Source organism: Epinephelus moara, chromosome 3 (genome assembly GCF_006386435.1).
Source record: "Epinephelus moara isolate mb chromosome 3, YSFRI_EMoa_1.0, whole genome shotgun sequence".
Classification (NCBI taxonomy): Eukaryota; Metazoa; Chordata; class Actinopteri; order Perciformes; family Serranidae; genus Epinephelus; species Epinephelus moara.
In genome coordinates this window covers 8,264,013-8,278,995 of record NC_065508.1, presented here as the reverse complement: position 1 = coordinate 8,278,995, position 14,983 = coordinate 8,264,013, and the positions used below count along the sequence as shown (strand labels likewise).

Sequence of the window (14,983 nt, the reverse complement as noted above, 5' to 3'; positions counted from 1 at the left end):
GCCTGAGATGCTACGTCTTTCCACTACCTCCAATGTAAACTCACATGACATTATTTCAAGCAGGACAGACAAAAGAATTAAATAAAGATGAAGTTTAATGCGAAATATAAGTGTACAGATTAAAAGATTTGTGTTGATAAGACTTAACAAAACTCTTTGGCACTTACACACCAGAGGGAGATTATTTGTGATAGTGGGACATCTGAGCAGCAGCAAGATAAATCACCCCATGGAGTCTAGACACTGGTGGAGGTGGTGGCTGATGACTTTGGTTGATGACTGCTGAGGCAAATAGAGGTTGTATCCAAGAAGACTAGGTAGTGATGGGGAGGTGGAGGGTACGCACAGCAGCAACATGAAAGGACTGCGAGCAAAAAAAGAACCATATTTAAAATGAGGGGCAGTAAGACGATAGGCTGACGGAGAAGGTGTTTTGCTGTGTTACTGGTTGATTCTGGATCAGCTGTACAACGGCTGATGACTCAATTGACAGCCCCGAATACTGACAGCCAGAGATAGAGCGTGAGCATGCGTGCAAGGAGTGAAGGAATGGCAGGGTGAGGAAGACTGTTACAGCCTAAGCATGAAACTATGCTAAAGGCCAACTTTCGCTAGAGCTTCATTAGACGCTCGGAGCAACGGACATAGTTTATAGAGCATAAAAGCTGGCTCAGGGTGGGTGGGAGTGGAGGTGAATGTTACCAAGAAACACCAACTTTGACCCAGGAAAGCAGCGTTTGAGACCAACAAACAACATCAATTGCTGTGTTTGTGCCACTCCAAGCCAGGTCTTTCCTTGTCCCGTTCGTGGCACTCAAAGCCGGGTGTTTTTTGGCGACATCCGCAATCTTTTCCTAACCGTAACCAAGTAGTTTTGTTGCCTTAACCTAGCTGTCGAACCCTTTGTGAGTTGCCTCATGTGACTTGCGTCAACTACAACCTTTTCCTAACCATAACCAAGTACTTTTGCCGACCCCTTCTTACCCCCTACACCTTCTGCATCAAGATTCTGTCCAAGTGGCAGAGTATGACTAGTCGGGATCATGTCACGTTGAAAAATTAGTAATGCAGCTCCATTGACCAAAGACACATACAATCAGAAATCAACTCAACTTGCTTTGGGAGTTTGGAGTAATCATTTGCAAAGATGTCAAGAGGTCAAAAGTGTGTGACTTTGAAGCCAGTGTTGGACTACAAAACATGTTTCTGGCAAACTTGCTCTCATTCTTGTCATTTTCCATTCTTACAGCTGTTCTGTTCTGCAGCCTTTTTAATGTTAGCTAGTTTTTCACTCAGTACTACTCCGTGGAAGTTTTTGAGCATTGTCAAGCTAAAACAGGGTGTTAAGTTGCTCTTTAGTGTCGGCTGTCAGGAAAACAGCTCAGTGATGGCAATCATCATCACCTTTACCTCAGCAGCTTGGCTTTCACCACGCACCACCTCCTAATGAGCCTTGCTGCTTTGCTTTATCTCTTGAGCCAGTTGTCTCAGCCCCTCCTCGTCCCGTGGCTTCAACAATAGCAGCGTGGCCTTTAGCTATAAAAGAGGCTTCCTTGTTCTGCTTTTCTAGCAGCAACACATGCCCCTCCTCTCTCCCCTGTAGTGCCAGCCTTTGAGGCAAATGTCAGCTAATTAAAGGTTACATGGTCGACCTTTCTCACCCCCTGCTGGGCCCGCGCCACTCAATCCGCCAAAGCACCCCCAGAGCCGAGCGTCATGCTACAGGTTGTCTCTGAGATTGTGCCGCAGAAACACACACACACACACACACACATGCACATGACAGGACAGCATGGCTTTTGATATGCTAAATACTGCGAGCCTCCTACAGGGCAGTAGACTCAATTAGAGGAGACACTTGGTGTCTAACACTGAGGATGCTCGATGACTTGGCTGTCACCTGAGACACGATGTGTGTTACTGTGATACTGTCTCCATACTGTTGTGATTCAGCAAAACACATGAATGTCCTCTGGAATGCCACAATGTCCTTTGATTGTTACTGCTGCTACTACTGCCAATTCTTTTCCCTCAAAATATGCTTGAAGGTCATTTCCTGTAAAATGCAACTGGCCCTCCCTCCTCTACTTGGCTGAATGTTTTAGGTGTCATTCTGTAACACTGACGTCAGTTTCAGGGTGTGGTAATTCTCAAAAAGAGTGCTGCATTTGATCATCTTGCACAAGTGGAACATTTGAGAAGGGCGCTGAATATTGAATATCGTCTCTCCAGTTCAAAGCATCTTTAGAGCTGTGGGAATATGTTCCAGAGACGAGAGAACAGAGACAAGCCGAGAACACACTGTGCCCTTCTACTCTTTTAGTCTGCAGCTACACACATGCATTAAGAGACGGACTGTTCGAATTAAAACAAGAAAAAACTATCATATGTCTTAAAAGAGGGTTGTAATTACCAGAATCTGATACTATTAAGTGTGTGTGGTGGTGCGTGCCTGTCCGTGTGTCTGTGTGTAAATGGGCAGCAGTGGGGACCAAAAAAGTGAAGTGCAAAAAAAGTATGTAAGCACATATGTTATTAGGAAAAGTCTGAGTGACACAGACAGTGTTATGAAAGAGTGTCAAGGACGGATAAAGATCAGCTAAAATGAGAAGAGAATAATTTTGCTTTGAATTAAAATAAATGGCCAGAAGGGATGCCATCGGGCACTAAGACATTCTTTGAAGTGGCTGCTTGTCATCGGGGACCTTGGTACTTACTGATGCCTTTATGTCACTTTGTAATCATCTGGGAATTCACAGTCTGTGTTGCTCTGACATCTGTTGTTAAAATGTATTCTCTCTATTAATCCACTTTGAAAGGTTCCAGTACTTTGCAGAGTGTTTAATAGACCATACCGAGTGCATAACTCTCACAGGAAGAAGGGGAGATTCCGAAAGAAGAGCATTTAACAACAATTGTGTGTCATCAAAACAACAAAAACGACACAAGTAGATGGATTTAAAATGGTAAATGTCACTCTATTGCAAATTTACAGAAAAACATTGCATTAAAGCATAGTATGGGCTGACTAATGGCTCATTTTCCTGACTAAAACATTTTCTAGGATAGCAAATTAATGCGGTTTCTATGAAAATATAAAATTGCAGTAACAAGCCTGTATACACTGTACCCAATAGGGTATAACTTTGCCTGTGGGTTACAGTATTTATGTACTCTATTTCCCTCATAAAGTCTAACTACAGCAGTTTAAACTTTTAAAGTCTTAAGACCAGATCCAATACATCTTTTCGTGTACAGGTAGTTCTCTGCTTCCGAGAACATATTCGGCTTCCAGAACAAATTGCAGTATCTGTGTTGCTTCAGGATGCCATTTGGATTTATGTGATGTCAAAGCAGAAGAAAAAAATGGTGCAGAGAAACAAGCATCTGCTTGAAAACGGGAGAAAAACAGAAAACACAAAGGATGATGAGAAACAAGCAGAAGCTGTGACTTTAGTTAGAGCTTCAGTCAACACCTGTTCCTCTACTCAGGTGTCTCAGCTACTCCCACGGCTTAACCTGCTGTCCAATCTTATTTCCATTTGTTTTCGTCACACACCTGGTACACAGTGGTGCAACGGAGGGCCATTTTGAAGTTTCGATCCAGGATATGATGTTTCAGTTGCTGTTATTTACTGAAGTGGAATGACTCAAAACAACAGTGAGTCAGCCTACTTGTGTATTCACCTCCTGGAAGCTTTTTTTATTTGATGATCTCTGTGCACAGTTTTGGGTATCATTCTGTTCTGTTTTAAGACTTCAGCAGCAGAAAAAGTGGTTTGTGTCGTATAAGTAAAAGAACTGGGTAACTGATATGAGCAACAACACCTCCCTGGCAGGACAAAGAGGAGATTGCCACCTACAGAAACTCAAGCGTCATCAGCAATAATTAAGACATCAGAGTACCACCCACACGGTTTTATTTACAGGTGGACTGTGGGAAGTGCGCTGCTCAATCACCAAGTGCCTATTACTTCAGATTTTAAAATGAACCAAAATCAAGGACCTTGTAGATTACAACTCTAAAGGACATTTTTAATAATGTACCTCATGAGACCAAATGTGTGATGATGTAATGAGACTGGGGAGTCTAGTGGTGTCATCTTAGTCTACACTGTGGTGCTGTTTTAAATCATTCCATGGACCGGTCTTTTGGGGTAACTCTGAATCATCAGAATCAGTGTCCAGTTTAATGCCAAGTGAGTTTTCACATACAAGAATTTTCTTTTAAATTTTGGTGCATAGACAAGAAACCTAAATACAGAATAGAAAAAATTACAATATAAATACTTCAAAATACTATTTAAAGCCACAAGCAGCGATGAACAGGCCCAGGCACCATGACGTAACCTGGGGGTACTGGGAGGATGTTGACTGATGCGGCTGTTTATTTCCAGACCCTGCAACAAGGAGTAGGACGTTTTCTCTTGTGTGGAGTGGGGGCACCAGAAACAACCAATTGCTAATTTCATACTACTTCCTGTGTCCACTATGTGGCGCTAGTGAACAAACAGTTATCATACGTCAAGTTGCTGTACATTGATTGGAGACCACACCATGTAAATTTCATGTAAATCAAATGATACAGTCATACAAGGCTTACTTCCTTGGGGTTGGGGTCTGGGACAAGGTCCTGGAAGCATACAGGTCCAGGACGGACAGCAGATCGCAGACAATCACCTTCTCCGCAGAGCAAATCATTTGGTGCAGTCTGCGCGTCACTGGCAGTGGCAGCAGCGAAAATAAATTCAATCTAACATTGGTCAACGTGTCACAGACGTCACAGAGCTGTGTTTACTGATTGGCAGCGGGTATTCTCTGAACTATTCTTTCACAGTTAAGCAGGAGCATTTCGCTGCAGAATCAAATGGCAGCAGCTTGCTTAGCTCAGAGTGGCAGCCACAGCTTTACATAGACGTATACTGTAGCTGCTGGCCGCAGGCTGCACTTCACTGCTGCTCAGTGTGTTTTTGTCATAAGCATGTTGTTCTTCCGTGCATCAAAGTATTCAAAAAACAACTTATGAGTATTTTATGATCTGTCTTCACTTGGTGAAGTTAAGCAAACTAAAACTGTACATCTCCTGCCTCCTACTTTAAATAATGGGGCTGAAAAGCCATGTCTCCAGTGTCAAAGTCGTCTTGAAAGCTTGGTGTTTAACAAATAACCATACCAGTATTTCATACACGCTGACAAAGCACTGCAATGTAGCCTCATACTTAATAGTTTCTAATCTGTTTTGAGTCATGAGAAAATGTATCAAAGATAGCACAGGGCTTCTCGGCATTGGATTACCAAGGTTTAAGCTTGATACATATCAACAACACTCAGGTGTTTGGTGTTAATAAATGATACTAAACTTGTTTTTTCATAGTCTTTACATATTTTATATTGTTGCACTGGCACCGACTGTATTTTCCTTAAAGCCAGATTTAGCAAATCCCACCACACTTGTTCTCCAAACAATACTGCAAATTAGAATTTTAAATATTAGCACAGATATAAAGCAAATACAATCTGATCCTGATTTTACTGACAACACAAAAACACATTCAAAACAACAACAGAAAAAAAAAACCCAAGACAAATCCCACATACTAATCCTGGTGTACTGTTTGTGCTTTCCCTTCCAGAGACATCAAACCTGACAACATACTACTTGATGAACACGGTAAGATTCTCTCTGTAATAATATTTTCAATTACTTGATATTTAGGTGAGGGGTGGAATTTAAAGTTTTTGTTATGTTTAGATATTGTCGTAACATTTGACTAACTCACATGTTGACCTGACTTGACTTGGCGTCCCAAATTCAAGACTTAGCAGCCTCTGACTAAGGCTTTTACCGATCCTCCAACCTCTGGGATCACTTCTGCACAGATCAAAAGGAGCTGCAATGCTCTGAGGCGGGTTTCACAGTTGTTGCCTAGATAGGCCTCGCAGCATAAAGATGGAAAGTACCTCATACCTTATTTTAACAAATGTAACATGGAGGAGTGCGCCTGTGCATTGTTATTTTCTGTGCATACTGTCAGTCTGCATCGGTTGAAGCACTGTGACATTTACATGGTGTTCTGTTTCTCTGAAATATGGGATGAAATGAGACAGCGTGATGTCATAGGAGTGTGGAGGACAGAGTAATATTGATGATGCCTCCCTCCTGTGCTGTGAGGGGAAAATCCTGCTCTGAATGATTGATTAAGTCTCATCATAGGCTTCAGTGTCATTGTCAGCGCGCACACACACACACACACACACACACACAGACGATGACAAAAAAGACAGAGCAATGTGTGTGTACATATCAGAGGGAGGGGTACCATTGTAAATCAATGCGGCATAAAGAGAAACTGTGAATTCCTTCATCAATATGTTAATTAAGAGGGATTTTAAAGTACTATATGTTATGATCCATCCTTGAGAAACACGCAGACATCCTAGAGAAAATGGTACAGTGTGCACGCTACATCGCCAAAGTATGTATGAACAATAAATACTATCAACAGAACTCTCTCTGTGGACCTCCATGCACAACTTAACTGGTTAATTAAAGGAGTCTATGCTGTTCTCTCTGGCAACCTTACAAAGACAAAAAAACTCCAGGACATTACTGCGTTACTGAGTCTCTGCCAAGAAACAGTCCAGCATGTAACAAGTTTGACTTTATGCAAACCAGCTACCCCAGTGTTTGTCATTATGACATGTTCTGATAAATGATAAAGACGCTTACATCAGCAACCTTCATGTGCTAAATCCAACTTGTAAGGCAGTAGTAACACAACATAATATTATGCTTGTTAATAAATGGACAGTGGGAGCCACTAGTGTCTAACGTCCCTTGCACAATTCACTGCCAAGCCAAGGTTGGCGTTGTGTCGGAGTCTGGTACCACGTCAAATAGTGTTTCCTTTCTATTAAAATCTGTGCGGCCCACACCAGCAACATGAAGGAGATCAAATTTCAGTAGAGGTGCAAAGGGGGAAGGATGCGCACAGTGAATGTTGTGTCTGTTTACCCGACAGTTCATGTGTTTTTTGGGGTGATGACAAGACACGTGGCAGTTAGTATCAAAAATAGAAACTAGAAAAGCACTCAGAGAGTGCAGACCTCCGCCAAGTAGGTGATATTCCCTCCCCCTCTGCATCAGATTTTGCAGCCTGCATCACAATTAGGTTATTTGCATCACTATCATTATTAGGTTATATATGCCTTCACCATGGAGACACTGTGGTGTATTTATTTCGTTTTTATTTTGTACCAACACAGAATATAATATGTTTTTTTGTATTTTTCACTTTCTTTTTTTCCAACACAGAACATTAATTTCAACTTTAGAATTACAACAATATTTAGCAAGTAGAACAAGACGTGCTTTCCGGCCACCAGATGGCGCTATTTTCACCGTCTTTAGAAATTGGAATTGCTGCTGAGGCTGTCAGACGATAGACTTTATTTATTATTTTATCCACTTTGCTTCAACCGATCACCACCAAAATTTTATCATCTGTTCCTTGTCCCATTATCCACCTTTCCTGAAAATTTCATCAAAATCCGTTCATAACTTTTTGAGTTATTTTGCAGACAAACAAACAGACCAACGCTGGCGAAAACATAACCTTCTTGGCGGAGGTAATAAAGACATTTTGTGTCAGTTGTCCTGCTCAAGGCCCCAGGAACAGTGCTAGGTTTTGAAGCAAATTTTAAATAGTGGCCAATTGTGGAATTATAACGTCCAAGTCCATCATGTGATGCCATGGGGCCCGAAAAAACTTCTTTCTTATTGTGAAAGAGATGTCTGATAATCCGTGATACATGTTTTTTGAGCATTGCAACCCCCGCAAAATGAGTCGTTTTACTATGGGAATTTGATTTCATTCGGTCTATTAACATTTTGAAAGTCTAGAAAATCTGCATGATTAAATCATTTTTATCCCCATTCAAGTAAGCCAAGGGCTAAACCTGAAGTTAGCTGCTTGGCCACCGTAAGTCTCTAGTGCGCTTGTTCTATTGGCGCCCCAATGCTTAAGATTTGGGTAATTTTATATCATGGAAACTGGAAATTCGAAGAAGAAAGCAACCTTCATAGAAAAGAACGGGGCCCCACTTCCAACACTATATCCAGTTCTCTTTATACATCCATTACTCTCTGCTTCTTCTTCGTATTTAGTCTTTTTTAGTGGTTGGCAAACCACCGCCAAGTGGACTGGAGTTCCAACACTAATTTATGGGCTCTCACTCTGATTATGTTACTTGTGGAAGTGGCTGCTAAGTCAATTGTGACACCTAATGGTAAAATTCAGTATACCAGTCTGGTGGTTGGTTTAATATCAAACTGGTATGACGATTTTTACACTGGCCCAGCCCTAACATGACATGTTATTTAGTGAGCTACAGAGGTGCTGTTAGGCAGATTTTATTACCTTCAGACAGAGCCAGGCCAGCTGTTTCCCTGTGTTTCCAGTCTCTGTGCCAAGTGAGGCTGCTGGCTGCAGCTTTATCTCATAGTGCATATATGAGAGTGCTGGTAATCTTCTCATCTAACTCTAGAGCAAAAAAAAAGGGAATAACTGTATTTCCATAAAATGTTGGACTGCTCCAATCACTACATACTTTATGAAGAACAAAATAGCCCAAGTTTTTAAATATGATGAAGCATCAGCCTAATATGCATGATTAAAACACTCCCTGGTCATTCTCCGTTGTCTTGCACAAAGGTACTTCACTGCAGTGCTGGCGACAGGAAGCCGACTCCACACATCAAATAAAGTATAGTGTCAGCTTGACAACAACTCCTCCAATAGCCTTGTTACACCCCCTCCTTCAAGGTGGAAAGCAGAGCGATGTATGACTCTTCTCAGCGATCTCGTCTTCTTCTCTTTACACCAAAATCCAGTCAAAACCAGTTACCAACAAACGTATTTCAAGAAAGTGAGACATCCCAAGGTCTACAACTCTTTACAAGTGGACAGTCTGAACCTTCTCTCATGTCAAGGTCACTGTTCAACAGATGGTTTGACAGTGATTCAGCAATTTACATATACATTTCAGTCATTTTCTACCGCAGGTTATGTACTGAAATTGACTAAACATAAGAATCATGTATAAACTTACACCTGGTTCAACTGATGGAGGTGACAGATGACAATATTACAGTGACAGTCCATCTGCTGTAGTAGACCCTGTCTGAAAAGATTATTTGAGAACTACACCACCTGAAAAACACCTGTGCCCTGGAATTGGCGTATAGAATGACAGACGTTTGTCATCAGACTCAAGAGATTTCAGTGAAATTTGAGCTTAACAGACATGAACTCAGATCTATGTTCACATGCAATGGAAAGATAGTCCCAGTTATGTTGCACACTTGCCTGAAAATGTTAGAATATCATCATGTTTTGTAGTAATTTTGTTTATGTACTGATTGCAATGTATATTTAATACTGTGATATTAGAGTCCGTGAATAATCAACTAACTAGCCATACTATAACATTCACATTTCCCTCAGTTAAGCAGTTTAGACTTAACCATGAAAAACAGCTAGAGACAAAAAGTGTCCAGGAACACACACAAACAGGCACACACACCCATAAAAGTCCTGAGATCTTGGAGGGCACTGGGCAGCTGCACAAGGTAGATGTGGGATGGCAGCCCTGCTGTCGCTACAGACTGGAAGCAGACAAAGAGCGACAGACAGAATGAGAGGGACAGAAAGAGAGAGGTGAAATGGAAAACAGAGCCAGACAAACAGGGAGAGCCACAAGGATACGACAAGAAGGAGGAAAGTGATGAGCACACATTTCTGGGGAAAAAAGATTTGTCAAAGGAGGAAAAACAGGGTAGTCAGAGAAAGGAGATACGTGGAGAAGAGAGATAAAGAGGGAAGAGGAAGAGAATGACAGCTTTGTCAGCCTCGTCCTGATTTCCACAGGACAACCAGTGTTCACCTGTGCTTCCTCTCTCTCTGTATGTGTGCGTGTCCTTTCAAACTCAATAAGCACTTCTCTCCTCCTCATGCATTCTGCCCACACTCTGTTTCTTTTTTTCCTGTGCAAACCTGTAGTTTACCTCTCCACTGACATCTAACACAAATTGGGGGGCAGCAAGCTGTTTGCCTTTGCACGCCACGTCACTTTTGCAAGCTGGAACTGACCCGTTGCGTCTGTGTTCCTGTGGGAGCTGCTTCACAGAGAGAAAAACAATTTACTCATGCACGTGCAATGTCGCTTTGTTAAATAAAATAGCCCCAGGATGCTGAGAGAAGCTCCAAGAGGGCCGTTGTCTAGGTTATCAACGGTGCGCACGCACACATGCTTCAAAAGCAGGCACTACATTAAGGCGATATCGTGAGGGAAACCACAGCTCTCTCCTCCGCTTCCAAACAAATACAAAGAAGTGATGGTGCATATGTTTGTCACATCAACACCCATGGGACGCTTTGCAAAAGTTTAGCATGTGATCTTTCTTGACAAGAAAGACCTGGAAGAGTTTTCGGAGCAAATCAGTGAGTCAGCACTAGAAATTCATAGGCACAATACACGCCTGGAGGCTGACGTGGTTTTAACAAGGCACTGGGATGTTTCAGAGTGTTGAACTCCTGCTGTGGCTTTGAGTTAGGTTACTTAAAGCTTCGATATAAAGTTCATGAAAAAGTTTTCAAAAGATTCAGCATTCGTACTTAAATGTCCCACAGAAATCCAGGATGGGACCATCAGTAGGATCCTTTGTGTATGCATACTCACTGTATATATGTTACATATTTGCCATATTTGTCATCAGTGGTGGGCGTGTTATGAGGTAGTGGTAAGCAAAGAGACATTAAAAATAGAAGAGATATGCAGCCGCGTGACATAACCTAAGGATCAAACCCCGACAGTTGTGGAGGTAATCCCAGTAAAACACATTAGATAACTAAGCCACCAGGTAACCTGCTCACAGGCAGGAAACACTTTGACTGGAGACAAACAGGGGTCAACCTCATGTAGTGACCATTCATTTATTTGAACTAAAGGGAATGCTGCCACTCTGACCTCCATGTTTTATTTTACCAAATTTAAATTTGACGTGTACTCTGTTCACTTAGCGCACATGCATGATCAGAGTAAGTGAAGTGGCCTACTCACAAATAGAGCAGTAGCAGCTTAAAATACTAAGAAAGAAATGCATTAAATGACTGTAATTAAAGCTTAAAAATAATAACACTGAAAGCATTGCAACAGCAGTTAATTCAGTTACATTCAGGCCTTTAAAACATTGTTTTTCCCAACGTTGCATGTCAATATGCTAAACAGTAAAGGAGCATGAAAAGAATTACTTTGCTGAACATGAAATATAATTACTGCCTCTTGGTTGTATTCCTCCGTGACCCACTCAAGCTGCGGTTACAGTTTGCATCCATGTCTGTCCAGACCCATATGTAGCCATGACTGTTGACAATGCTTCAAATACAGATTTTGCAGCAAAGAAGCTACATATTCTAAAACATGGATGCATCACACACATCTTGAACCCAACAGCACAGAGGGTCAGATTCAAGATGAACCCCAGGATTAGTGTTGCTGGTTCAGTATCCAATTTTATTCTGTTCGAGTTTCGACGTTAAATAATGGCTGGAAAAAGCGTTTTTGCCGAACATTGTGATGTCACTGTAAAGCTGACCTTTTGCAATAAAATGTCATCACTTCATCAATTCATCCTATCAGACATTTGTGTGAAATTTTGTCATAACTAGCTTATGAAATCTTGAGTTATGGTCACAGTGACCTTGACCTTTGACCACCAAATTCTAATCATTCTTGAGTCAGAGTGGACATTTGTGCCAAATTTGAAGAAGTCCCCTCGAGGTGTTATTGAGATAACGTGTTCATGAGAATGGGATGGACGGAAAGACGGATGGATGGATGGCCAGACTAGAGGTGACTCGTGTATAAAAATCTCTAAACATTTAGAGTGGCTAATTGTTTTCGTGTAAACGTGTACACGGGTTTCACCGCTGAGTGGTGCTATTGTATTAAACCAGTAAAGCCCCAGTTATCCGAATACCAACCGAACGGACCATTTAACTAACACGCCGTTTTAATAGAACGGAGCACGTAGGCTACTGACCTGTTGCCAAACCCGATCTCACACCATTTCTTGTCATAATCACAGTTGTTACCGGCCAGCCCTTCGCTTTAAGACGGTGGTCATGTGAGTGTGACGTAGTAGATGTTGAGGGAAGTAAAGCAGTGTATAGAGTGTATGGACGGGAATGCACCGTGAAAATAGTACAGTTCATGCTACAGGTGGTTGCAGTCTGTTTACAGTGTTTAGATAGGCTCCAGTTACAGCATAGTCTCTGTGAGAAGGCCCTGCGTTATGTTATGTTATGTTTTCCTGCTGTAGAGGAGAAATAAATGTGCTTCTGCACGGACGTCAGTTCTGCATCCTCATTCTTCAAGCAGAGTTGGTCCAGACTCGTAGAGCTAGTTACCAGCAACGAGCCAAGTTGTAAAGATAATCTACAGAAAACCAGTGTCTCCCAACTACGGTTCGGAGTGCCAGACTGGAGAAGGTAACACAGTCTATCACAGTTTGTCAACAATTAGTATCACCCCCTCTCCCCTAAAAAAAAAAAAAGTTTTTTGTGTACTAGTTTTTCATAATCATTTATGATCTCAAACACGTGTACACGGACTCACCCCTAGGCCAGACAACCCGAAAACATACTGCCTCCAGCCAAGGCTGACGCCAGCACGAAGGCATAAAAAGCGAGTAAACGTTTTCAAGTTAGCCTTAAATTTAATACCCATGAGTCTAAAAGCTTTTGCTATTGGCCAAAAGCAGCTGCACGGCAGATTACACCTAAATGGGCCGGAGAGTTTTTGACTGAACAAGCAATGATCATCACTGCAATCCTTAGTGCAGTTTGAACTAATCTCAGAAAGACACTTTGGTTAAAATTTTTGCTACTAGCTGCTTTTGGCCCAGCAGCCCAACATTGTGATGATGGTTATCCGTTTCTTCCCGCCGGCTACTGTGTTAAACTCCTGTCCTAAATCTGTCTTCTGCAAAGCCGAGAGAGATGAAGACAGAAAAGGGGGGAAAAAAGGGGAGATAAGTATGTGACAGAGACAGTAGACATCATTAAATATGAAAACATGAAAGAAGCTCTACTCTTACTCAAGCTCCACTTAAAGTCTGACGTTTCCATCCTGCTGCACCTTCGTCACAGTCATCACACTGCATTAACAATGGTCCTCCTCTATCTGCAAAACGCTATCAGATCTCTTCTCTGTGCATCACTACACAGCCACACTCATACACCACAGCTTTGAATACAGTATGTGAGCATATCTCAAGTGGTAAAGGACACAGAGGGGTGAAGACGTAAGAGCATGAAGTAGCAAGGAAAGATGTGGAGGAAAGAGAAGACTGAACCTGAATAATGAAGAGGACAGAGGAGGATATGGGAGCCATGAAGGAAAAGAGACTACTAGTGGATAAATAAAAAGGGACACAGCAAGTAAAGGTGATAATGGAGAGTGATAAAAAAAATGAGGGAGGAGGGAAAGAGGTACAAAAACAGGAGAGATTTTTTGCACAGTTCTCTTATCTTAAAGCTCAGTGTCTTGTATAAATAAACACTTTAGCTGGCCAGCTCCCGCCTGCTTTATATTCACACACAGTCGTCTGTTTGTGCGATAAAATATTCCACCTTTGGAAAAAAAACCTGTGTACAGTATGGTGATGCAGCTATTGTGTGTGGACTCACTGTATGTGTGTGAGGGGTTATTGGGGACATCCATTCATCCGAACAATCACTCTGCGGCAAAAACTCTACGGCTCTGTCTCACCCAGTATGACACACACACACACACACACACACACATCTCACATACATCCAGCTCATTAGTGTGTGCTCAGTGTCCATGGCAAAGGCTCTGGGCCATTTTGCAGCACAGTGAGACACAGGTCAATGATTTGACTTTGCCTTTGACTTTGTAAATCACTGAGGTTGCCACTAAAAAACTCTCTCAGCTCAGTCTCAACATAATCACACATTTAACTCCATCAATAAAGCTGCCGTGAATTTGCATTTGATGTATTTTAACGATAGCAATGTAAGAGCGTAATGATCACAATGGATTATATTGCATGAGAAAATTTCTTTGATCCTCATTTTTGCATATCTAACATGCACACAAGCAGCATACAAAGTGGGATACCTGCTCCGTGTAAGTTGTGTTAAATGGAATTCTAACAGTAGAAGCTTAAACATTAAGGAGAAACAGTTGATACTGATGGTGTAAACAGAGCTCTGTGCCACGTTAGGATTTATGAGTTTCACACAAATGAGCATGCTCCATGTCTGTTTGACGTAATATATATACTCTCTGTTCTACAGGGCACGTCCATCTAACAGACTTCAACATCGCAGCCATTGTAAAAGAAGATCTAAAGGCAACGTCCATCGCTGGGACCAAGCCATACATGGGTAAGAAAACATTTTTCCGCCAAAGCTTCACAAGAAACCTTTAACATTTGGGACATCAAACAGAAGCTAGAGTAAACTCTGATCTTTAATTCACAGAAATCATGAAACATAATTTATAGAAACTCCACAGAGCATCTTTATGCTAATCGAAACCCCCCAAAACACCAAAGGGATGTAAGAGACTGACTTTGGTGAGCAAAGCTTTCACTGGGCGAAGCATCCTCCCTTTGCTCTTTAGAAGGCAGTTAAAGTCTTGTTCATGCCAACACCAAACACATGCAGTGGAGAGATTTACTGCATTTCATTTGTTTCAAGATACAGATTATACACTGAACAAAAATGTAAACGCAACACTTTTGTTTTTGCTCCCATTTTTCATGAGCTGAACTCAAAGATCTAAAACATTTTCTATACACACAAAAGACCATTTCTCACAAATATTGTTCACAAATCTGTCTAAATCTGTGTTAGTGAGCACTTCTCCTTTGCCGAGATAATCCATCCCACCT

The 14,983-nt window shown here is 41.7% G+C and overlaps 1 protein-coding gene across 1 annotated transcript in view; it reads left to right on the top strand.

The window, feature by feature from the left end:
• stk32a (serine/threonine kinase 32A) overlaps nucleotides 1–14,983 on the top strand; it is a 93,131-nt gene that overhangs the window by 48,090 nt on the left and 30,058 nt on the right. Inside the window, exons 6-7 of the mRNA XM_050040554.1 lie at nucleotides 5,634–5,671; nucleotides 14,385–14,474. Coding sequence (XP_049896511.1) covers nucleotides 5,634–5,671; nucleotides 14,385–14,474 — 128 coding nt within the window. The remainder of the gene's footprint in view (nucleotides 1–5,633; nucleotides 5,672–14,384; nucleotides 14,475–14,983) is intronic.